The sequence below is a fragment of the Lithobates pipiens genome, unplaced genomic scaffold (genome assembly GCF_037356315.1).
Source record: "Lithobates pipiens isolate NorthernLeopardFrog02 unplaced genomic scaffold, aLitPip1_a1.2 Scaffold_22, whole genome shotgun sequence".
Lineage (NCBI taxonomy): Eukaryota > Metazoa > Chordata > Amphibia > Anura > Ranidae > Lithobates > Lithobates pipiens.
The window spans coordinates 253,277,775-253,304,332 of record NW_027507784.1 but is presented as its reverse complement, the minus strand read 5'-3'; the positions used below and the strand labels follow the sequence as shown (position 1 = coordinate 253,304,332).

The following is a 26,558-nucleotide window of genomic DNA, read 5'->3' as shown; positions in this document are numbered from 1 at the left end:
ACCTCTATTCTCTACCCAGGCTTCAACTTGAAAACCTAAATCGGTCCCTTTCTTTCAGCACAAGGCTTGGCTCACACAGGCTACCAAGCTTTCTCCAAAGCCATCTTCACAATAAAGGGGTGCCTTCACTTCTAAGAGTGGAGAGATATCTGTTGCAGTTTGCATCTCTTTGGGTTCAATCTGTGGTTTCAAAGGGCTCAAGAGTTCAAAACTCTACTACTTCATTACTTTGTTCTTTCAAATCAACCAAAACTGTCAGTGACAACTAGATTTGCATAAGGCCCTGAACCACCCCCTGTCATAGGGAGTTGTACCAGAACCACCACAGAACAGGTTCAAGAGATTTTACTCAAATTTGCAAGTCACAGTAGGAGACAAACATTCTCAGCTTGGTGCACTTGTCCTATCCTCTGCTCACAGAAAATTCACAAAGGTTCTTACACCCATTCTTGCTTTTCTAAGAACACAGGGCATTAAGGTCACATGATATGTAGATGACCTTTTGAAGGACTCCTCTCCCTTTCAGCTCTCTGCAAATGTCCACAGGACTATTCAGATAATTCAGGCTTTCAGATGGTTATTCGGCTTCCAAAAATCTGCTTTTCAGAATGCCTTTGCCTAGCGTTATTGAGTGCCATTCTTGACACAACCCAAACTGGTCCCTATTAGACTGGGCCATATGACCAAAACCATGTCCCTTTTGTGAGTTTCTCCATGAGAGTTCAGGTGCATATGGTGGTTCCTTTCACCCAATTCCATCAAAGGCACGCGTCCTCTTGACCTGCCTGTGTTCCTATCCAGCAAAGCAAATAGCTGCCTGATTTGGTGGATCTCCAGCCTTAGCAATGGGGAAGTTGTTTCTACCATGCCAATGGAAGGTGATTAAAAACAGATGCCAGTCCTCATGCCTGAGGGGGGGCAGGGGTTGTACCAATCTTTCATAACCCAGGGAACTTGGTCAAATTGGAAAGCCAAGCTCCCCATCAAAAAGTCAACATCCTATAGTTTGCAGAAATGAATAACCAGACAGTTGGCAAAGGAACCAATCAATCCCATCTCACTTGTTCTTATCTGTTAAAGTGAGAATAAGGCCCCTTTCACACAGGCGTTGCGTTTATTTCATCAGTTTTGTCACGTTTTTTCAAAGAAAAAACCGGATCAGTTTTTACATCAGTTCTTTACATCCACTTAACCACCTGAGCCCCACAACCATTTTTTCCCATTTCAAATTTTTGGTTTGCATGAATAAAAAATAATTTTAGTCCTGAAGATTACTTGATTGTGATTGTAAACCCTTTGTTTTGTTTTTTTATTTAAAATAACAAACATGTCATACTTCCCTCCACTGTGCAGCTTGTTTTTCAGAGTGGCCCCGATCATCTTCTTCTGGGGTCACCTGGCGGCACTGGTAGCTCCTCCCCGCATCAGATAACCCCCCTAGGAGAAGAGCTCTCCCGAAGGGTTACCTTGCAGGTGTGCTCCCGAGTCCAACATTCAGCGTCCAGAGACACGAATGCCGGATTCGGCCCTGGCGCCTGCATCATTTAATTTGATTGATAGCAGCGGGAGCCAATGGCTGTGCTGCTATCAATCTATCCAATCAAGAGTGGGGCCCCATGCAGAGAGGGACAGCGTGTCTCCGCCGAGGGAAATACGGGGCTTAAGTAAGTAAAATGGAGGGGCTGGGGGGGTTTGTCACCGTAATGCATAGGATACAACCCCTTTACCATCCAACCATTACCGTATATACTCGAGTATAAGCCGAGATTTTCAGCCTCTTTTTTGAGGCTGAAAGTGCCCCCCTCGGCTTATACTCGAGTCATCGCTGTCTGTCTGCCCGATCAGCGTGTCGAGCAGACAGACAGCGGCCATTCTAGGATTCAAAGGCCGCGCCTCCATCTCCGCCTTCGCCTGTGATAGGCGGAACACTGAATTTCCCAGCAGTCTGTGTTCCGCCTATCACGGACGTCCTCTCATCCTCGTCCGTAGTATGAGGATGAGCGGACGTCCATGATAGGCGGACCACTGACTGCTGGGAAATTGAGTGTTCCGCCTATCACGGACATCCGATAGGCGGAACACTCAATTTCCCAGCAGTCAGTGGGAAATTGAGTGTTCCGCCTATCACCGACGGAGGCGCGGCTTTTGAATCCTAGAATGGCCACCGACGAAGAGCTGCGGGACGGGCCGGGACGCAGGCCGGGCCGGGACGCAGGCCGGGCCGGGACGCAGGCCGGGACGGGACGCAGGCCGGGACGGGACGCAGGCCGGGACGGGACGCAGGCCGGGACGGACGCAGGCCGGGACGGACACAGGCTGGACGGACACAGGCTGGACGGACACAGGCTGGACGGACACAGGCTGGACGGACACAGGCTGGACGGACACAGGCAGGCTGGACACAGGTAGGCTGCACGGACACACACACACACACACACACACACACACACACACACACACACACACACACACGGATGCATGCACACACAGGGATGGATGGACACACACGGATGCATGGACACACACACACACACACGGATGCATGCACACACACAGGGATGGATGGACACACACACACACGGATGCATGGACACACACACACACACACACGGATGCATGGACACACACACACACACACACACGGATGCATGGACACACACACACACGGATGCATGGACACACACAGGGATGGACGACACACAGGGATGGACAGGCATGTCTCACCCTCGGCTTATACACGAGTCAATCATTTTTTCCAGTTTTTTGGGGGTAAATTGGGGACCTCGGCTTATATTCGGGTCGGCCTATACTCGAGTATATACGGTATATATTTTCACCGCCTAGAGAATAAATTTGGGGTAGTTCCATTTTTTATGTCACATGATATTAGCACAACGGTTTATAAAATGCAAAATTTCACCGGGTGACCCCTTCCTGTTTTGTTTAGTTTAGTGGCAGGCCTGAATGACAAATGACGATATAACTCGGCGTTATAAAGTATAGGAAAAAAGAGCCGACAATGACAGTGTTGGCAAGTGAGGGAGCCTGTCGGTACAAACTGCCCCCTCGCTGTGTATACTGCTTTTCTTCTCCCCTGCCTTTCTCTGCCACAAAGCACCCCCCCCCCCCCCACCCACTGATCCCGACTTTTATTTTTTATACTTTCTGATGCCAGAGGGAATCCCTGCTGACAGCAGAGATAAGTGAATGATTATTAGGACTTTGGCTCCTAACAGCCAATGCAAAAACGGATGCAACAATGGGCCCCTCGTCCATTTGCATCTGTTCTTCCTTTGTTTTTTTTTAACACGTGAAAAATAGGGCTTTCATCTGTTCAAAAAAAGGATGTTCACAGAAGCGGATGAAAACTGATGTAAATGGATGGTCATCAATTTACATCAGTTTTTCCATAGGAATGCATTGATGGCCGTTTTATTCATCCGTCAACGGATGGATGAAAAACAGACGAACTGTCCATATGTGTGAAAAGGGCCTAATTAAGCACTCAAAATTTACAAATAAACATTTCTGACCATTTAAAAAAGTGACCAATTTAGCCACCCTTCTTTTCAATAACCGTCCTAAGCCTTCCATTCATGGAGTGTCAGTTTCTTGATCTGTTGCCCAACTTTTTTTGTGCAGCAGCAACGACAGCCTTCCAGACACTGTTCGGATTGGTGTACTGTTTTCCTACACTGTAAATCTCCCGTTGTTAAGAAGGGCCCACAAGCTCTCACTTGGGTTTAGGTCAGGTGAGGAAGGGGGCCATTTCATTATTCTTACCTTGGCCATGTCTCCGGGAGGTTGCAGTTCCGGAATATGACAGGTTAATGGGTTCCTGGTAGATTCACACTTGATTCTTCTCAAATCTTTGGCAGTTAATGTGCATTTTTTATTTTTTCTCAACACATTTCTTGCAACCCTTTTGACTATTTGCAACAAAACATTTGATGGTTCTGTGATCACGCCTGAATATCTTGCGTGAGTGCTGCATCCCTCTGAAATACTTTTTACAATTTCTGACTTTTCCGAGTCTCTATTAAATCTCTTGTTTGGCCTATTTTGCCTGAGGAAAAGAAGCTGCTTAATAATTATGCACACCTTGATATAGGATGTTGATCTCCTTAGGCCACAACTTCCCTCATTACTCAAATTCACATCACCTGATTATGACTAGATCCAATAGACATTTGAGTTTATACAGCTTGGAATTGGACAATATGCAAAAAAAATTATGATTTGGTCAAAATACTCGCCCAATAATTGGGCATGCTGTGTATAAAACTAAGATCTTATGATATTGCTGCGGCTCACCAGATGTAGATGACCCACTTAGCTTTATTGACTCAAGAGATTGCGACTGTATTTGTAAAAAAGCACCGTCCCCTCCAAATAAACACATAAAGTGGACAAAAGAGAGGCTTACCAAAAGGAGTTGACCCCTTTTCTCAAAGGGTCACATATACGCTCCAGTGTCCCCTCAGTTCTTCTCTGTTAAGGACAGGGACTTGGCTCAGAACAGGAACCTAGGTCAGGACAAGATCCCAGCATATAAAAAAAAACATATCCTCTCAGTTATCCGCTGCTCAAGATGGGAACTGGACAGGACCCAGCTATGCTCAAATTAATTATAGAAATTGCTCCCATACATTACTACCATTAAAACCAAAGTGCTTATATCTATTAAAAAAAAAAAAACAACAAAGTGCTTTATTGCATAAAAGTCACAAAATGTTAACCACTTGCAGACCGGACCATTTTGCTGGTCAAAGACCAGACCACTTTTTGCGATTCGGCACTGCGTCGCTTTAACTGACAATTGCGCGGTCGTGCGACGTGGCTCCCAAACAAAATTGACAAGCTTTCTTTTGGTGGTATTTGATCACCCCTGCGGTTTTTATTTTTTGTGCTATAAACAAAAAGAGAGCGACAATTTTGAAAAAAACGCATTATTTTTTACTTTTTGTTATAATAAATATCCCCCAAAAATATATAAAAAAAACTTTTTTTTTCCCTCAGTTTAGGCCGATACGTATTCTTCTACATATTTTTGGTAAAAAATCGCAATAAGCGATTATTGATTGGTTTGCGCAAAAGTTATAGCGTTTACAAAATAGGGATAGTTTTATAGCATTTTTATTAATAATTTTTATTATTTTTTTTTTTACTAGTAATGGCAGCGATCAGCGATTTTTTTTTTTTTTATTTTTTATTTTTTTTTTTATTGTGACTGCGACATTGTGGGGGAGCCATCGGACATTTTTGACACATTTTTGGGACCATTGTCATTTATACAGTAATCACTGCTATATAAATGCAGTGATTCCTGTGTAAATGACATTGGCAGTGAAAGGGTTAACCAGTGGGTGGCAGTGTAGGGGTTAAGTGTTCCTAGGGGTGTGTTACTAACTGTGGGGGGGTTGGGCTTTCATTTAGTGAACACTGATCTCTGCTCCAATCACATGGAGCAGAGATCAGCGTCACTAGTTGCTAAGCAGAATGGAGAAATGTTGTTACACAGCATTTCCTCCATTCGGCCGCTCCGTGAGACGATCGTGGGGATGCCCGTGGCGATCGAGTCCGCGGGTCCCGCGACCGGACTCACGGGGGTCCCGACCGGCGGCGCGCTCCCGATGGCAGGGCAGCATTGAATATTGGACGTACCTGTACGCCAATATGCCTGCCCGTGCCATTCTGTCGACGTACATCGTCGTGCGCTGGTCGGGAAGTGGTTAAACACAATCACTTTTAATAGGTCTTCCAAGGTGAGCAGTAACAGATGTCAGATAAAATGGTGGTGTGAAAGGTGTATATATGGTATCCCAAAACTAGGTGGATGCTGCCTTCCTCAGATGGGGTAATCCGAAAGGAACTACAAGAAAAACAGAAATGGAAGGCGCACGCACCTAGTGCATTACTAGAGATAATTTAATCATAAGCCTAGCTCAGAGGAAGGGGGTGCGCCCCCGAAACACGTTAGCTGTACTCTGTGTTCTGTGTATGTCCATACACTGTGTTTTATAGCCTTTTTGTCTGTTGCATTTTGTGAGTACCCACTTTTATACAAACATTTCTTCTTATTAAATGTATCTCTAGTAATGCACCAGGTGTGCGCGCCTTCCATTTCTGTTTTTCTTGTAGCCACAAAATGTTAAAATCAATGCTCCTTGAAAACACTGCAGAAAAACCAGCACTTCCAGGTGTGCATATGTGATGTCACTTCCGATTGCTGTGCTTCGTCATGTGACTCCTTCAGGATGGAGATATAGATATATCCTTTGATTAAAATATCACATAAAGTTTGGAGAATATGATTCCCTTTAATAATAAAATGTGAGTGTAATAATATGAGAATAAAGTTCTAATAATTTGGAGAGCTATATACCATATAACAATAGAACCAGAAGTGTGCAGCAGGTATCAGATGAAACTGAGACCACAGTTTATGTGCTTATTGCCACAATACAACACAGAGGCTGATTCATTTTGGTAATGCTGGATTGTTTTGACTTTTTGTGAGTGTGTTTTTAATATAAATAAAGCACTTTTTAGCAAAACAGTTTTACACTATTGGAGCCCCCCCCCCCCTTTTTTTTTCCTGTTCATTATATGATGAGTTCCACAAGAGAGTAGAGACATAAGCTGGAGCTATGTTAGATGGGAAGCCATCTGAAAGCAAGATATGCTAATCTGTAAAAAAAAAAAGCATTGATGTCTGGTGAGTCGTAGTCTGTTGGTGAAGTGTATGTATGAGCACTGGAACACTTTTTTTATTCTCGGTGGAGACATTTAACTTTTTGAGAAGAGTTTATTTAGGACAGTTGTAGGACAGCTAATCTTTATTTGTTATTCGCTTTGTCACTTGGAATTTCACAGTGGTATTTATTTATTCTATACAACGCACGTTTTGTGTCCACAGTGCCTTTTCTATTGTTATATTGTGTTGTATATTTTGGGTACCGTATATACTCGAGTATAGGCCGACCCGAATATAAGCCGAGGCCCCCAATTTACCACAAAAAAACTGGGAAACTTATTGACTCGTGTATAAGCCGAGGGTGAGACATGCCTGTCCATCCCTGTGTGTCCGTCCATCCCTGTGTGTCCGTCCATCCCTGTGTGTGCAGCCTTGTGTGTCCCGAGCCTGCGTCCCGAGCCTGCGTCCCGAGCCTGCGTGCTTCTGCCATGCCAGGATCGCCGCTCTTCTCGTCTGACAGACGGCGTCGGCGCCTCGGCGGCCATTCCACTGTTCAAAAGCCGCGCCTCCATCTGTGATAGGCGGAACACTCAATTTCCCAGCAGTCTGTGTTCCGCCTATCACGGACATCCTCTCATCCTCGTCCGTAGTATGAGGATGAGCGGATGTCCGTGATAGGCGGACCACTGACTGCTGGGAAATTGAGTGTTCCGCCTATCACAGACAGGGAGGCGCGGCTTTTGAATAGTAGAATGGCCGCCGTCTGTCTGCTCGACACGCTGATCGGGCAGGCAGACGGCGATGACTCAACTCGAGTATAAGCCGAGGGGGGCACTTTCAGCCTCAAAAAAGTCTCGGCTTATACTCGAGTATATACGGTATATTGAATTGAAGGCTGCAGCGATATTGCATATTGTACTATTAATTTTTGGGTGTTGTGTGTCTGTATAACTGAGTTGGGTGGTTTATATAAAATTTTGAGATATTGCACCATGGAGATACTGATTGATTATAATATCGCATTTTGAATACAGTAAAACCTTGGACTGGGAGCATAATTCTTTCCGGAAACATGCTTGTAATCCAAGGCACTCTTATATCAAATTTCCCCATAAGAAATAATGGAAACTCAGATGATTCATTCCACACCCATTTATTCATAAGTCCTTCAGTTTATAATCCATATATGCAAGGATCTGGGGTAAAGCTGTCCACATAGACCAGGCATGTCCAAAGTCCGGCCCGCGTTCCAGTTTTAAATGGCCCGCCTGCTTATCTGGACATGTATATCTTTTGTGGCCCCCAACCATCTCCTAGCGCTGGGGCCACAAAAAATATATATCTGGCTGCCTTGGAGGGGACAGGGAGGAGGTACTACGAGTGCCGTGCACACAGTAGTATTTCCGGTTTACACGGAAGCCTCTGTAATAGGAAGTCCCGTCTCCGGAGCTGCCCTTGGATGGCTTTACTGTCCATCAAAGGAGGCAGAACTTTCTATTAAAGAGGCTGCCGAGAAAACAGGAGTTTTTCCTGTATTTAATCTTTTTGTGCTCATCCCGCCCCCTCCCTGCCCCCTCCAAGGCTGCAGATGGATGGGCACCAGTCAGGCTGCACTGATTGCAATGGTGAGTCTGAATCCCTGGCAGTGGTGGGGACTGGATTCCTGGCAATGGTGATCCAGCAATGGTGGGGGCTGGATTCCTGGCAATGGTGGGGGCTGGATTCCTGGCAATGGTGGGGGCTGGATTCCTGGCAATGGTGGGGGCTGGATTCCTGGCAATGGTGGGGGCTGGATTCCTGGCAATGGTGGGGGCTGGATTCCTGGCAATGGTGGGGGCTGGATTCCTGGCAATGGTGGGGGCTGGATTCCTGGCAATGGTGGGGGCTGGATTCCTAGCAATGGTGGGTGCTGCATTCCTGGTCATACTGGGTGCTGCGTTCCTGGTCATACTGGGTGCTGCGTTCCTGGTCATACTGGGTGCTGCGTTCCTGGTCATACTGGGTGCTGCGTTCCTGGTCATACTGGGTGCTGCGTTCCTGGTCATACTGGGTGCTGCGTTCCTGGTCATACTGGGTGCTGCGTTCCTGGTCATAGTGGGTGCTGCGTTCCTGGTCATACTGGGTGCTGCGTTCCTGGTCATACTGGGTGCTGCGTTCCTGGCCATGGTGGGGGCTGCGTTCCTGGCCATGGTGGGGGCTGCGTTCCTGGCCATGGTGGGGGCTGCGTTCCTGGCCATGGTGGGGGCTGCGTTCCTGGAAATGGGGGAGCTGCATTCTTGGCCATACTGGGTGCTGCATTCTTGGCCATGCTGGGTGCTGCATTCTTGGCCATGCTGGGTGCTGCATTCTTGGCCATGCTGGGTGCTGCATTCTTGGCCATGCTGGGTGCTGCATTCTTGGCCATGCTGGGTGCTGCATTCTTGGCCATGCTGGGTGCTGCATTCTTGGCCATGCTGGGTGCTGCATTCTTGGCCATGCTGGGTGCTGCATTCCTGGCCATGGTGGGTGCTGCATTCCTGGCCATGGTGGGTGCTCCATTCCTGGCCATGGTGGGTGCTCCATTCCTGGCCATGGTGGGTGCTCCATTCCTGGCCATGGTGGGTGCTCCATTCCTGGCCATGGTGGGTGCTCCATTCCTGGCCATGGTGGGTGCTCCATTCCTGGCCATGGTGGGTGCTCCATTCCTGGCCATGGTGGGTGCTCCATTCCTGGCCATGGTGGGTGCTCCATTCCTGGCCATGGTGGGTGCTCCATTCCTGGCCATGGTGGGTGCTCCATTCCTGGCCATGGTGGGGGCTCCATTCCTGGCCATGGTGGGGGCTGCATTCCTGGCCATGGCGGTTGCTGCATTCTTAGCCATATTGGGTGCTGCATTCTTAGCCATATTGGGTGCTGCATTCTTAGCCATATTGGGTGCTGCATTCTTAGCCATATTGGGTGCTGCATTCTTAGCCATATTGGGTGCTGCATTCTTAGCCATATTGGGTGCTGCATTCTTAGCCATATTGGGTGCTGCATTCTTGAAAATGGGGGTGCTGCATTCTTGGCCATACTGGGTGCTGCATTCCTGGTAATGCTGGTGATGCATTCCTGGCAATGGCGGGTGCTGCACTGATGGCAATGGGGGTGCTGCATTCATGGCAAAGCTGATTCATTTTGGTAATGCTGGATTGTTTTGGCTTCTTGTGAGTGTGTTTTTAATATAAATAAAGCACTTTTTAGCAAAACGGTTTTACACTATTGGAGCCCCTCCCCCCTTTTTTCCTGTTTATTATATGATGAGTTCCACAAGAGAGTAGAGACATACCCTGTTTCCCCGAAAATAAGACCTAGCGTGATTGTTGGTGATGGGCGCAATATAAGCCCTACCCCCCAAATAAGCCCTAGTTAAAGTCCTTGTAAGTCTTATTTTCAGGGTAGGGCTTATTTTCAGGGAAACAGGGTAGGGCTTATTTGGGGGGTAGGGCTTATATTGCAGCCATCACCGACAATCACGCTAGGTCTTATTTTCAGGGAAACAGGGTAAGCTGGAGCTATGTTAGATGGGAAGCCATCTGAAAGCAAGATATGCTAATCTGTAAAAAAAATCATTGCTGTCTGATGAGTCGTAGTCTGTTGGTGAAGTGTATGTATGAGCACTGGAACACTTTTTTATTCTCGGTGGAGACATTTAACTTTTTGAGAAGAGTTTATTTAGGACAGCTAATCTTTATTTGTTATTCGCTTTGTCACTTGGAATTTCACAGTGGTATTTATTTATTTTATACAACGCACGTTTTGTGTCCACAGTGCCTTTTCTATTGTTATATTGTGTTGTATATTTTGGGTATATTGAATTGAAGGCTGCAGCGATATTGCACATTGTACTATTAATTTTTGGGTGTTGTGTGTCTGTATAACTGAGTTGGGTGGTTTATATAAAATTTAGAGTTTTGGATTATGGCTGTTTACCACGTGATCGGCCATGATGAAGTCACGGCCGATCACAGATGGTCACACCCCCACTGTGCACGGCGCATGCGCGCGATCGCGCTGCTCGTGCACGTCGGTGGCGGCGTGTTTCCGGGGAACACTGCTCGTCACTGACGCTGGTAAACGGCCATTGGCCGGCTGTTTACCCATGTGATCGGCTGTGATCCTTTCACAGCCGATCACTAAAATGTAAGAAAACTGCGGTAACGAGAGGTTACCGGGGTTCTTCTCCTCACACACCAATCGTGTGTGAGGAGGAGATTGCGGTAACATCTCGTTACCGCCTATAGTGTACACCAATCATACTGATTGCCCCCCCCCAATAAAGAGGACCTGTCACCACCCCTCATAGTACCTGTCAATTAGAGGTCGACCGATATGGGTTTTTCTCTGGCCGATGCCGATGCCGATATTTAGAAATCATGGCGGCCGATAGCCGATATATGATGCCGATTTTTTTGGGCCGATATGTTAGGCCGATTTTATTTTATTTATTTATTTATTTTTAATCCCCCTTGATCTAACACACCTTTCCCACTGGGGCGTTTTAAGGCGCTTTTGGGCTAAAAATAGCGCCTGTAAAGTGCCTGTAAAATGGCTCCCCTGCAGTCTGTGTGAAAGACAGAGTGCTTTCACACTGAGGCGATGCACTGGCAGGATCTTAAAAAAAAGTCCTGCAAGCAGCACGTTTGGAGTGGTGTATACCGCTCCTCCACCACTCCTGCCCATTGATATGAATGGGCACCACTGCCGAAGCGCATGCAATGCGATTTGGCAGCGGTGCTTCATGGGCGCATTTAACCTCTTCCTTGGCCGCTAGCTGGGTTATATGTGCCCCACTAGCAGCCAAATAGCACCGCTAAAATTATGGTAAAGAGCCGCTAAAACTTGCGTTTTACCATCAACGCCTGTCCGCTCCAGTGTGAAAGCGGCCTTCATACGTGATACAGAAAATTTCTTACACTTAAACATTTATTAAACAAAACAAACCTCCAATCAGTTTACTTGTATGTATGATTTAGATAAAAAAAAAAAAAAAAAAAAAAAAAAAAATATATATATATATATATATATATATATTAAATAAAAACAGGTAGTCAAAACTTTTGGACAAAAAAAAAAATGGGCTAACTTTACTGTTTTTATTTTATTTTTATTTTTTAACTGGTGTATTTTTTTCCCAAAAAAATGCATTTGAAAGACCTCTGTGCAAATGCCGTGTGACATAAAATATTGCAACAACCGCTATTTTATTCCCTAGGATCTCTGCTAAAAAAATATATATCCTTTTTGGGGGGGTCTAAGTGATTTTCTGGCAGAAAATACAGGATTTTTTACTTGTAAGCAACAAGTGTCAGAAAAGATTTAGTCTTTAAATGGTTAAACTGAGAACTTCTACACACAGAGATGACTTCATTCATTCAAGTGCAAACATTGTATCTTTCTGTTCTTTTCTTGGCAGCCTGCCCAGAGTGGAGGAAAGGGTTGCTATGACGACTCAGTCAACTTAGACCATTCTATACAGAAGTCATTTCAAAGTCCCGCTGTAGTTCTAAATCGGCTTTTTATCAGCACAAATCGGCCGATGCCGATTATTTAAAAAACGGCAAATATCGGCCGATATATCGGCCGGCCGATATATCGGTCGACCTCTACTGTCAATCACAGTCCATCAGAGTACCTGCCACGGCCCATCAGGGTACCCGAGTACCTGCCACGGCCCATCAGGGTACCCGAGTACCTGCCACGGCCCATCAGGGTACCCGAGTACCTGCCACGGCCCATCAGGGTACCCGAGTACCTGCCACGGCCCATCAGGGTACCCGAGTACCTGCCACGGCCCATCAGGGTACCCGAGTACCTGCCACGGCCCATCCGAGTACCCGGGTACCTGTCACCAGGCCATCAGAGTACCCGAGTACCTGTCACCAGGCCATCAGAGTACCCGAGTACCTATTTGCAGCCCATGTCTCATAGAATATACGTTGGGGTGTTTGCTTTCCAAAATGGGGTCATTTTGTGGGTAATTTCACTTTCCTGGTGGTCCAGGACCTTCAAAAGTGTGATAGGTAGGAATGAAATGAGATGTGTCATTTATGCTCCTAGAAGGCCTGAACGTACTAGTTCAGGGATCCTCAAACTACGGCCCTCCAGCTGTTGCGAAACTACACATCCCATGAGGCATTGTAAAACTCTGACATTCACAGCCATGACTAGGCATGATGGGAATTGTAGTTCCTGAACAACTGGAAGGCCATAGTTTGAAGACCCATGTACTAGTTTAATGTTCGGCCTCTCTATGTGACCAGGCTGTGTAAAAGTTCTACACATGTGGTATCGCCATACTCGGGAGGAGCAGCAGAATGTGTTTTGGGGTGTAATTTTTGCTATATACATGCTATGTGTTAGAAATATCTTATAAATTGACAACTTTGTGTAAAAAAAAAAAAAAAAAAAAAAAATGCGTTTTCATTTTTTTCCACATATTCCAAAAACCTCAGGAAAAAAATTAACCATTCAAAAGACTCATTATGCCTCACAGATTATACGTTGGGGTGTTTGCTTTCCAAAATGGGGTCATTTTATGGGAAATTCCATTGTGCTGGTACTCCAGGGCCTTCAAAATTGTAATAGGTGGTTGAGAAATGAGATGCGTCATTTTTGCTCGTTGAACGTCTGAAGGTACTACATCAATGTTGGTGCTCTGCATGTGGCCAGGCTGTGTAAAAGTCTCACACATGTGGTATCGCCGTACTCGGGAAGAGTAGCAGAATGTATTTTGGGGTGTAATTTGTTGTATGCATATGCTGTGTGTGACAAATAACCTTATAATATGACAATTTTGTAAAAAAAATTAATAAAAAAAAAAATCTTCATTTTCCAAAGAATTGTGGGAAAAAATTACAACTTAAAAAAACTCATCATGCTACTTACTTAATACCTTGGAATGTCTACTTTTGTAAAAAGGGGTCATTTGGGGGGTATTTGTACTTTCCTGACTTGTCAGTGTCTCAAGAAATGAGGTACACCTGATGTACTGAAGGCCTGATCAGATGTGATCAATTTTCAGTGATTGGCACCATAGTTTGTAGACTCTATAACTTTCACAAAGACCAAATAATATACACTAATCTGGGTTATTTTTACCAAAGATATGTAGCAGTATACATTTTGGCAAAAATCTATGAAGAAAAATTACTAATTAGCAAAAATTTATGACAGAAACAAAGAAAAAGGCATTTTTTTTTTCACCAAATTTACGTTTTATTTTATTTATAGCACAAAAAATAAAAAACCCACTAGTGATTAAATACCACTAAAAGAAAGCTCTATTTGTGTGGAAAAAAGGACGCAAGTTTCATATAGGTACAGTGTTGCATGACTGAGTAATTGTCATTCAAACTGTGAGAGCGCCGAAAGCTGAAAATTGGTCTGGTCAGGAAGGGGGTGTAAGTGCACTGTATTGAGGTGGTTAAGGGAAAGTGCCATATGATTGACATTTTTCATTAGAGGTCAAGAAATTGTGGTGAGCCTTTTCGAGATCAGCACTGAGCATATGGTGGAAGAATTTGGTGGATTGTAAAACAGATTTTTTTTTTTTTAATACTATTATGGACTTTGGTTTATTATTATGGACTTTTACATTTATCACAATATGAATAGACTTCATTCACTTGTACTTGTTCTGAATTTTTAATGGAATTATGAAATTACATATTTGTAATTCTGTGTAGTTTTAAGCTTGTGCTGATATTTATATTTGGATGAGATTTGGAAGCACAGGGGGGTGTATTTTATTGGTAGCTGGCAGTGTTATAATTTATGAGGGGTGAGAGAGTCCACTCAACATCACAGTAACTTTGAAAAAGGTTCCTGCATTATTTCTGTGCGATTTCAGTTGCTCTTATTAGCAGCTTTGAAATCTCGCTAAAGAAGCGTGTTTTCAGAGCCACACTGGTGTGAACCAGGGATTAAAGACACAAGCCCGATCGTGGATGGAAAAAAAAAATTTCAGTGATCTTTGCTGTTTATGTCCCAGTAGTGGACAACTGGAAGGTGACTTATCTCAATTGTCACTGCTTGGACCAAGAGGAATGATCACTTCACAAGGACCAAGGATTCTCTAGCACTTGCATCGGATGCTCTGATAATTCCCTGGTCCAGATAATACCAGTTCAGGCAAATATGTCTTTCCTCCAGTGCCAATTCTGCCTCAACTGCTCCACAAAACAGAGCAAGCAAAGAAATTGGTGATTCTCATTGCATTAGGCAACACCCACAGTATCAGGACCCCCTGATCCATCCTGATTCTTAGTCATTGGTTTTAGCAGCATATGTCACGTACCTGGTCCTGAAGCCGAAATGCCAAGGGCTCTCCTTGCCACTGAGTGCTCGATGACCCTGAGGGTGATAACGGGAAAAACTAAGCCCAATGAAGCAGGGATTGCCGGTTTTGCCACAGGTGGTGTGAAAATCTCTCTGCAGGTGGATACCAGATAAGGTGTACAGTAGGACCCAAGAGAGTTGAGGGTGGTGCAGGCTGCAAACAGCAGGAAATGTGTTGCAATTTTAAGTGTAGCAGGTTGGATACAGTAGGTAGATCACAGCAGATGGGGCACAGCAGAAGACCTAGTCAGCAGATCCAGTAACCAAATTGTAGTTGGGCAATCTGAGGTCAGAGAGTGAGGCGAGAGGCATCCAAGGGCAAGTCGGGTCGGTAACAAGTGATCAGAAACAACAGCAAACCCAGGCCCAGAAAGATGAAGACCAGTCAGCAATGTCCATGTGCCACAATGATCCTTTTAAAGGATCTGATGTGCATTGCATGCACATCTTTGCCATGGCGAATGTGTGTTTTACAATACGTGTATGTGTATTCGTGCATGTGTGGCCATATTGAGAATTGGCTAATGTGCCAGGTCTGCGGGCGGCTATCCTCTGGCTAGTTCCCTGGCAGCATGTTTCATGAGGGACAGCGGGATCTCCAAGTGTCATTCCCACATGGCTAAAAGCAAGGAAGGCGACTTCCAGAAAGATCTACTGTGTGCTTCGAAATACTTTTGCTTGGTGTGGACACAGGTAGTTCAACTCCACCGGGAATCATGGTTACCTTATTTAACCTGGATACCAGGAAGTCAACAATCGGAGCAGATGTCAGTTTTTTCAGGAAACTCTACTCAAAGGGGTAACGCACCGACATGAGTCTCGGGACTGAAGAGTCCCGCTGAGGGCTTCCCCACTCCATGTAAATAAACGTATCAAAATAAGCTAGGTAAGGAAACGCCTTAGGCGTGCGGACTGGCTTGTGGGACCCAAAAGGGACCGACACCTCTGTAGATGCCACTGCCGTATCCTCCATCTTTAGGGTATCCCGCAGCGCTGTGATAAGTGCTCCTACAAGCGCTTTTTCCTGTGCTGACCCGAACACGGAGGCATCCTCCCTGTCTCTGAACGGTCCTAGTCCGCATCCTCTGAAACGGGGGCCACTTGCCGCAGCGGGACCTGAGTCTGAATCGGAGCTTTCCCCAGAAGATGGTGGGGGGATGGGGTGTTTTTTACCCCTCTTGCGCCCACAAGCCGCTCACACCCTGGCAACGACTCCAGGACCGCCGACAGCGTCCATAGGCACCGCAGGTGCAGGGGAATCGGTTGCCATGACAGGGATGTCTGGGGAAGAAGTGCCAGCTTCTGACGTCATGCTGACCCACACTCACCTGTCACCACTTAGGGACCTAAGGCAAGTCTCACAAAATGCCCACCCTCCTAGCTGCCCCAAACTGAGGGCCCCCCCACAGGACTCACCACCCTGACCCAGGTACTGTGCTGTTCTACCACCGCCCGCTCTCCCCTGTGTCAGCCACGAGGTGTTCTATATAAAATTTGCGCTGTTCGAGAAAGAAACAGTTACCAAGCGCTAGACGCAAAGCAAGCTGAGGCTACTAGAAAATGGCCGTCTCAATAAAAAACATATGAGGGCGCCGGGAAAATGACCGCCAGTCTTCTAGAAAATGGCAGAAAGGGAAAAAACTGGCTGTGCGCAGCGGCCTCCCCACATGACATACACACTAAAACACCCCACCATGGCCCAAGAAACAGGGAAAAGGATGAGCGGACCACCCACACGCAGCGCAGCCCCCTGCCAGGACTCTGAGGCCCCCCGGAGGACTCCCGGCCACTCCAGGTACGTGCACCGCACCCCCATATACCCAGTTACACAGCGGCCCTTAGCATGGGGAGGAGGGAAAGGCAGGGAGAGAAGAAAGGGAGAGTGAGAGACCGGCTAGTCGACCTTCCAGGGAATGCCCAGATGCTCTATCCAGCCGAGACAGGTGGAACCATACTTACCCCTCCTGCAGAGACTGCTGGACACATTCCACGGACAGACCCATCACCCGAGCAGTACGGGGTGGCTGTCGGCCACAGCACACTGTGACACGGACAGCAGTAGCCCGGATATAGTTCACTGGCCGCCCCTGGATCAGACTGGGCATGTCGTAGCCAACCCAGCGCCTAGCTAAGGTCTGCTCATGCTCGATCAGGCTGGGGAGACTACCAGGATCTATATTATCCAGCCTGTCACCCAGCCCGGCTGTTGATTGTAGATCACAGGAATCAAAAATGCAGAAAAACAAAAAAATTCCCAGGACCAATTGTCCCCACCAGGATCCAAGTCCTTCTCCTACACTAGGCAGAAAAAAAACTGATCTGCTGGATGCAGTGCAAGGGGTTATAGCCAGTAGGACTTAACCCTGGGCGGTACTGTGCAGTTTTGCTTTTTACATGTTCTGCCTATTCCTCTCCTGCAGGTGGCCATATAACTCTAAGGTCAAGATGAAGATGCTGTGTCCGTCAATGAACAAAAGAGAAAAGAGTACTAGGGTGCTAGGAAGAGGGTCTGTAAAGGGAATTGGTATACAAGGAGGGGTGGTTTGTGAAGGGCACTGGTATACAAGGAGGGGGTATGTGAAAGGGCACTGGGAAACAAGGAGTGGGGCTATGATGTAAAGGGTGGCACTGTAGTGTAAATGGGGGTCTGTATTGTAAAGGGGGTTCTGTGATGTAAAATGGGTCACTGTGATGTAAAGAGGGGGGGTGGGGGGGTCTGTGATGTAACGGGAAGGACTGATGATGCTGATGTAAAATGGGAAACTGTAATGTAAGGGGCCGGGGCTGTGTTGTGAAACATAAGATACAAGCATAAGACTTGGACCTCTGCTAGATTAAAACCGCCATGAATTTAATTCAGTACCCCTGTTCTAGATCAACTGTGGGTATAGGGTTCAGTACATGGAGGTTTTCTATTTTTTTTTTTCTATTGGTTTAAAATAGATTTGTCTATGTAACATTCAAGGCAAAGTGATGGTGTCTGTGTTTTAAAACCCACCTCTTAACCACTTTATACGCACCTCTCTGGCACTCCACCACTGCTCCTTCCTAGTTTACAGTTGCTACCAAACTAGTGTTGGAGCTCAAAAAGTGGTGACATTACCCCTCTGTCATGTAATGGTGCTCAAGTGTAATGATTTTCCCCTCAAACAAGCACTGCATCACTGGAGGTGGTCATGTGCCACTGCCAACCCATACCTGGAGGCACTAGGGGTTTTGTAGTGACTGCACCAGAAAAAAGAGCAACTGTTGGATAAAAATTGGTTTTGTAAGCTGTTAGTGTCTGATGGGGCATGAAATGCCAGTACAGACTATGCAAATGGGGCTGTTTCTCTGTGCCTAATTAGATTTAATAAAAGTGGTGGAAGGGCCAAAGCTGCTACCTTGGGCACCATTTTGCCTTGATCAAGTATGGAGCGGCTTTATGATGTCTGCTGGTAAATTTGAGCATGCATTGTCTCACAGTACCTGCACATACAAAAATAGATCAGCTAGGACTTGTTCTAAAGCTGTTTTGAGTGGTTGTTCTCAATATTTAAATACTTGCATGTATATAGCACGGTGACCAGAGCTTCACATTAAGTTCCATTGTAGTCGTGATTGTGTGCTTAATCTACCTTACTGTCTTTTAGGCAAATCCAGACAACCCGTTTCCAGAATACCACAGGATGGAGTCAATTAAAAGGCAACAGCAGAAGTGTGTATCGGAAATTCAGAGATGATACTACTGCTTTAGTGTCTAATCTCCAGCTCTGGAGGAGTAACATTCACAGTATTGAGGGTAAGGATTAGTACCTTTTTAAAGTCCAGCTTCATACCAACTTCATCCAGACCCCGTTATTTTGGTTCTAGATAGCGAGGGGTAAACTCCCCAGTGGAGACTCAGACTACAATAGAATGGCTTTCCTCTCGACCAAAAAAAAAAAAAGGTTTTTGCTGGAGTTAGGCATTAAAGGAAGTTTTCTGTTTACTTGAGCTTGCCTACAAAAACGAGAAGAATTTTGGTTTCAGGACTGCATTATGTATCTCGTTTAGGAGGCATATTTCTCTGTGATCTAAAGCAAAAACTCATAACCATAATTAGTATAGATATCACAAATAAGCCCTTTGCTAATATCACTGTTTGTTCACATTACCAGCAATTTATTGCCACACCTTACTCCTTCTAGCCTGCATTACAATGAGCAGTGATGCTACTCCCATGGTCATGTTACTTGGTCTGGTGACTGGTAATCTTGAGTATAATGGGTTTGGAGCTCTGTCCAAAGACACTGTCACTTTGTCCTCCACAGGCAAGGCAAGTGTCTTTTAAGTGCATAGCAAACAGTATCCATCTTGTATTGGTCTGGCTTTAGTAGAATGAATTCTGATTGGTTGCCATGGCTTAATACACTAGTTTTATTAGGATGCTCTTTACATTTATCTTTTGTAATTGGATATAACATTCTAGTGATGTAGCCGTCCAGTCATACATATATCGTTTACCACAAATAAGTCATATATTTAAAGGTTCATTTTAAGTTGAAAAAGCTTGTTAGGTGATCAAACGTTCATCCCTGAGGCTTCGGTATGAAGGGAGTATATTTTCAATAAAAGGCAATGAAATCTATCTGATCTGGGGTGTAGTATGCAGGCATAAGATCTGGTATCTGAATTTCTGGGTTATCCTTCACTGGGGTATGTTATTTTTTTTTTTTTTATGAAAAACCAGAAGTGACTGTGAGGGTGGAGAGTCATAGCATGTTGAAAACACCAATTGAGCATAGTGTATTTTCCGTCAAAAAATAAGTGTCCCTTATGCCGCGTACACACGATCAGACTATCAGGTGGACTTAGTCTGGCGGACAAACCGCTGGATAGTCCGCTGGTCTTTCCGAACGAGCGGACCTGCCCACACACGACTGGACTTTTCCAGCGGACTAGTCCGCCGTACTTTTGAAATTAACGGACTTGCGCACACACGGAGAAAAGTCCGTTCATTTTGAACGCGGCTCCAGGTAGACGAGACTAGCGCAGGAGGTCAATGTCAAGACTGACACGTTGCTGGTCCCGTCACCTGACATGGACTTAAAGGGGAAGCCCTACGCCAAAAAAACGGCCTGGGGGTCCCCCCCCCCCAAGGTCCATATAAGACCCTTATCTGAGCACACAACTCGGCGATGTCCCTATATAAGTCGCCGCACACCCCATCCCTGTCATTGCGGCCAGAGAGATCGACAAGTCAACATCTCAAGGAAGAAGAAGAACAAGAAGAAGAAGAGAAGGCGGCGGCGATAGAAGACTGGGCCACTGCTTGTAAAAGAGCTGGAAGAAGGCGCGGCAAGAAGAACCGGAGAGGGGGACAAGACCCCTGAAGTCGGGAGAAGACCCCTGGGCGGCGACGAAGAAGAAAGCCAGCCTCCCCCGCTAGTAAAAGAGCTAGCAGAAGATAGCGGAGGAGTCCGGCGAGAAGACCCCCGGAGCTGTGCAATAAATTATTTTTAACCCTTGTGTGTTGTGTTTTATTTACATTTTTTTCATAGGTGAATGGGTAGGGGTACATTGTACCCCATACTCATTCACATAGGGTGGGGGGCTGGTATCTGGGGGGCCCCCTTATAAATGGGGACTCCTGGATTCCGATAAGCCCCCCGCCCGCAGACCCCGACAACCAACGGCCAGGGTTGTCAGGAAAAGGCCCTTGCCCTCATCAACATGGGGACAAGGTGCTTTGGGGTGGGGGGCCGCGCTGCCCCCTTTCCTCAAAGCTCCCCCCATGTTGAGGGCACGCGGCCTGGTACAGCTCAGGAGGGGGGGGCGCTCGCTCGTCCCCACCCCCTTTCCTGAGCGGCCGGGCTGCGTGCTCGGATAAGTGTCTGATATGGACTTTGGGGGGGACCCTACGCCTTTATTTTGGCGTAGGGCTTCCCCTTTAAGCCCATACCAGGTGACGGGGCCAGCGACGTGTCAATCTCACCGCCGTAGGCGGCGACATTGACTTCTTTCTCTAGTCCCGGTTACCTGGAGCCGCGTTCAAAATTAACGGACTTTCCTTTGTGTGTGGGAAAGTCCGTTCATTTCAAAAGTACGGCGGACTAGCACACTCACAGCCGAGTCCGGCGGACAGTTTTTGAGTCAAAACTACTTTCTAAGTCCGCCGGACTTTTGGGGAAAAAAAGTCCGCCGGAGCCCACACACGGGAGGATTGTCCGGTGGATAGTTTGATCGTGTGTATGCGGCATTAGAGGTTCTGACACTAATTCAGTGGTTCTTCCCAAGATGAAAGGTTTCGTATAAAGAAGAGGTATGTTGCCGCCTTATTCCAAAATGGATTAAATTCCAAATTTTCCTCAAAATTCTCATTACTAAAATCTTGTATATAGTCCTTTATCATCCCCTCCATAAGTTTACATACCATCGATGTTAGGCTAACTGGTCTGTAATTCCCAGGGATGTATTTTGGGCCCTTTTTAAATATTGGTGCTACATTGGCTTTTCTCCAATCAGCTGGTACAATTCCAGTCAGTAAACTGTCAGTAAAAATTAGGAACAGTGGTCTGGCAATTACTTGACTGAGTTCCCCAAGTCCCCTTGGGTGCAAGCCATCTGGTACCGGTGATTTATTAATGTTAAGTTTCCCAAGTCTAATTTTAATTCTGTCCTCTGCTAACCATGGAGGTGCTTCCTGTGAGGTGTCATGAGGATAAACATTGCAGTTTTGGTTACTGAAGCCCCTCGTGAAGACTGAAGAGAAGAATAAATTTAATACCTTTGCCATCTCCCCATCCTTTGTAACCAGATGCCCTTTCTCATTCTTTATGGGGCCAATATTGTCTGTCCTCCCTTTTTTACTTTAATTTCTTGGGATTTTTTTTGCTCTCTTCCGCTATGTCTTTCATGTTCTGTCTTAGCCGTCCTTATTGCTGCCATAAGCCCCATACACACTATCAGTTTTTCCTTCAGATTTACCAAAATCATATAATATGAGGTCAAACCTTAGGAGTTTCAATTTGTATGCAATCAGGCAGGCCCTTGCATTACATGGTTTTGGTAAACCTGAAGGAAAAACTCAGCAGAAAAACTGATAGAGTGTATGGAGCTTAACATTTCTTGATGCATTCTTTATAAAGTTTGAATGCTGATGATGATCCCTCAACCTTGTATTTTTTGAAGGCCTTCTCCTTTGCTTTTATATGCATTTTTACATTTGAGATAAGCCATCCAGGACTTTTGTTCTCTCTTTTAAATGTATTACCCAATGGGATGCATTGGCTAATGCCCTTATTTAATATGATCTTAAAGCAAACCCATCGCTACTCCATGTTTTTTGTTCCCAAGATTTTACCCCAATTCATGCTTTTTAGCAAGGTTTGTAGTTTAGGAAAGTTGGCTCTTTTGAAATTCGGTGTCTTTAAATTCCCCTTATGTATCCTATTTGTGTGATTTTATACTGAAGCCAATTGACCTTTGATCGCTGTTACCTAAATTGCCCCATATTTCCACATCCGTGATCAGGTCTGTATTGTTGGTAATCAGTAGATCCAGTAACGCTTTATTTCTAGTTTGTGCGTCTGCTATCTGACCCATAATATTGTCCTGCAAGACATTTAGAAAATAGCGAGCCTTAGATGAATGTGTGGTTCCCTCCGCCCACTGGATAATTAAAATCCCCCATTATGATAACACTTCCTATCCTTGCTGCTAATCCAAATTGTGATAGGAGATCTGTCTCCCCTTCCTCACCCATGTTAGGGGGCCTATAGCATACTCTCAGTATTATTTTCCCATTGGCTTCATCCCTTTGGCACTCAACCCATAAGGATTCCACCTCCTCCTTGGCTCTCTTAGTGATGTCATCTCTCACATTCACTTGTACATTATTCTTGATATATAGGTATACCCTTCCCCCTTTTTTACCCTCTATATCCATGCGATATAGGGTATACCCTTGAATGTTTGCCAGCCAATCATGAGAGCTGTTGAACCAGGTCTCTGAAATTCCCAAATATCCAAATCCTTCTCGTACAACAGTATCTCTAGTTAACCCATTTTGTCCGCCAGGCTCCTGGCATTGTTGAACATGCCACGTAGTTTAGACCGGTCCCATATTATCCTCTTATTGGGTGTTCCAAGATTGCAACTAGGACTTGCTACTATACTTACTTTGGGTTTATGTGCTTTGGTCAACCTACCACTAATTCCCTCAATACTGCCCTCTGGAATATGTTCCGCGCTGACTATCTCTACCTCTGGACCCTCCCCCAACCACCTAGTTTCAAACTTTTTGGCCATCTTCATTTCCAGCTGGTCTGTACTCTCCTCATTTAGGTGCAGTCCATCCCTTCTATAGTACTGGTTATCGACTGAGAAGTTGACCCAGTCCTCCAGGAACCCAAACCCCTCCTTACTACACCAGCTCTTCAGCCACTTGTTTACTTCCCTAATCTCCCTCTGCCTTTCTGGTGTGGCTTGATGTACCAGTAGTATTTACTACCTTGGAGGTCCTTTTCCTCAATTTAGCTCCCAAGTCCCTAAAAGCGTTCTTTAGGAAACTCCATCTGCCTCTGACTTTGTCATTGGTGCCAGTAGGGCTGCAACTAACGATTATTTTCATAATCGATTAGTTGGCCGATTATTGTTTCGATTAATCGGTTAATAACCTTTGTTGTTGGGCAGATTAAAAAACACAAATTGACCCAAAAACGCATTATTACATGCTTTTCTGCAGCTTCTCCACTGAAGTATATTGAACCAAAAAAACAAAATAGCACTGTTAAAAAAAAAAAAAAAGTCCTTGTCTTTTCCAAATACGCAGCAGCTGAAAAAAATCATGGATGTGACCGTGTCCCATAGGAAACCAAGTAAATGAACTGTAGTGTGTTTCTGCAAAAAGCACCAAAAAACAGAGATGTGACCCAGGCCTGAGATGTTTAGTAACATAATGGGGTTAAAAAAACTAAAATTAGTACAAAAAGAGAAAATAATCACTACTGTAAGGGGTTCATTTTTTAATATGGGACAGTGAAAGTAATATTTACAAGTAGCGATTTGCTCTTTTTGTACTATAAAGGGCTAATTTTAGTTTTTTTTTTTAACCCCATTATGTTAGTGGCCGATTAATCTATTATGAAAATAATAGATTAATTTCATAATCGATTAGTTGTTTCGGCCCTAGGTGCCAGCATGCACCATGACAGCTGGGTCTTCCCCAGCCCCTCCCAGTAATCTGTCCACCAGATTCGTGATGTGCCGAACCCGAGCACCCGGTAGACAACATACAGTTCCATGCTTCAGGTTTTTGTTACAGATTGGCCTCTGTGTCCTTCTAAGAGTAGAGTCCCCTACCACCAGAATCTCTTTCCTTTCCCATTGCTTCCACCCCACTCTCACTGGTGAAGTTCTTCCCCTCGACAGCTAGGAGAGTCCCTCAGCTCCAGCAGTGCTGGTCCCTCACTAGTTTCACTAATGTCACTCAATGGAGTGTACTTTTTGGGATGCTCCAGCCCTTGATCGGCCTCCCTGGCACTTCCCCCTCTACCCTTCCTGACTGTTACCCATCTACTCTTTCCTAGTGCTGGCACCTCTTTGTCTCCACCGCCTCTGTGCTGGCCCCTGCTGTGTACATTCCTGGCTCTCCTTTAGTATGGAGGGACTTCTCAGTGCTGACAGTTGCTTCCCCAGATTCAGAACCTGGTCTTCCAGGGAAACAATGTGCTTACATTTTGCACAGCAGTATTCACCTTCAACCGGATGATCAAGGAATGCACACATGTCGCAAGATGTACAACGAGTCGTCTCTTCACACCCGCCAGGCATCGTACCTGTTAAATTTAATGAGGATTGGGGATTATACCCTGTCCAAATTACCTAACTGGCTTCCTGACACTAATACTCAACAAGACAATACACAGGTACTCAACAAGACAATACACAGGCACTTGCAGACCTACGTGCACCCGTAGTGCACTCATATCGGGTAGTAATTTATCCAGTTGCCAACATTTGTTTTTTCCCATCCCCACATTTTTTGTTCATTTTTAAAGAGTGAAGTGGGGCAGAGAGTAACTTTTAGCACCTTTTTAAGCAGTTCAAATAAAAGCTTTTGAAGACCTTCTGAGTTGTAAAACTAAGATTTCAGATTTATCGAAACCAAGAAAAAAAGAAATACAAATGAATTGCAATATTTTTTTAATTTTTTTTGTTTTTAATGGGACTAAAGCTGGACTGCAAGGTGTGCATGGATTTTAGGGGTTCTGTGGTTCTGCAGGCCTATTTTAAATTTTTGGGCTGAAGCTCAGAACTCTCTTGAAACCGTTAAATAAGTGAAGATTTATGCTGATCCTCTTCTAGTATGATAGTTCCAAAAAAGGCTGTCGGATGGTGGCCAAGCTTTGGGTGGCCATAAAGGGATTGTGGTAACAGACTGCAATATAAAATGTCTATACCATGAGTAATTTAGTTGTTAAGAACATAAAGTTTATATGGTGACAGTGTTTAACCATCTGTCACTAATTCTGCTTATAGCCCAAACTGTCTTCTATCATAGCTATACATGGATTCTGTTATGTAATTGTTTTAATTTATATGCTGGTACTTGCACAAAAAGTATTTTATTACTATATTTTTTTTTTTCCAGGTAAATTTGGCACTGGCATCGGGTCTTATTTCTCTTTTCTGAGATTCTTAGTGTTGCTGAATTTTGTCATATTCCTACTGATGTTCTGTTTTACAACACTGCCAGTTGCCATTTCCGTACAAGGAATTTTTAACAGCAGCCAAATCATTGCCTCTGGCATTGGTAAGATGCAACTTTTGATAACTTTGACCACTGCATACATTGCAAGCACTTTCAATTGTGTAATTTATTTATACATCTTCGCTTTTTTTTTTCTTGGCAGCACCTGAATGTGCAGAGTACTCACCAGTCAGCAAAGGACTTCTGTATTTCTACAATAATATTATAGACTTTCTTTCTGGAACGGTATGTGCTTTGTCTTCTGTAGAGCTACTCTCATCCCACTGACAACAAAGAAGAAGTACTGTTTGGTTGCCATACAAGGCAAATTCCATTCTTGTGAGGGTACACAATGGAGAGCCCTTTCTCATGGAAAGTCCACAATTCACATGCCTAGTGTTCAAAGTAGGCTTCAGTTTGGTCTCCAGTCTAATGTATTTTGTTGAAAAGGGGAAATGTGGAACACTTCTCTGACTTTTAGGTTCCATTCCAAACCTAGACGATTTGAATTGCAGACAGAATTTGCACGATTCCAATTTGCTGGAGGCATTTGCAATGCCATTACTTGATGACACCCCAATCATGTTGCGATTTTGCCACACGACAAATCATGGAAAAATCACGGGACACAATTTTTTTTTGGCAACACCGATACCAGGATTTCCTTGTGCATGATTTGTGGCATGGCAAAATGGCACCAGGATTTGGTGTGCCATTAAAAAGTAATGGCATCGCAAATGCGATCCACGTTTTGCCACGGTTTGGAATCGCATCTATTCTGCCTGAGAT

At 45.1% G+C, this 26,558-nt stretch overlaps 1 protein-coding gene across 3 annotated transcripts in view; it reads left to right on the top strand.

Annotated features, from left to right (window-relative positions):
• Positions 1–26,558, top strand: part of TMC7 (transmembrane channel like 7) — a 149,289-nt gene that overhangs the window by 78,521 nt on the left and 44,210 nt on the right. For all 3 annotated transcript variants that reach the window (XM_077448950.1, XM_077448951.1, XM_077448952.1), the window contains exons 3-5: positions 18,688–18,836; positions 25,671–25,832; positions 25,933–26,015. In XM_077448950.1, coding sequence (XP_077305076.1) covers positions 18,688–18,836; positions 25,671–25,832; positions 25,933–26,015 — 394 coding nt within the window. The remainder of the gene's footprint in view (positions 1–18,687; positions 18,837–25,670; positions 25,833–25,932; positions 26,016–26,558) is intronic.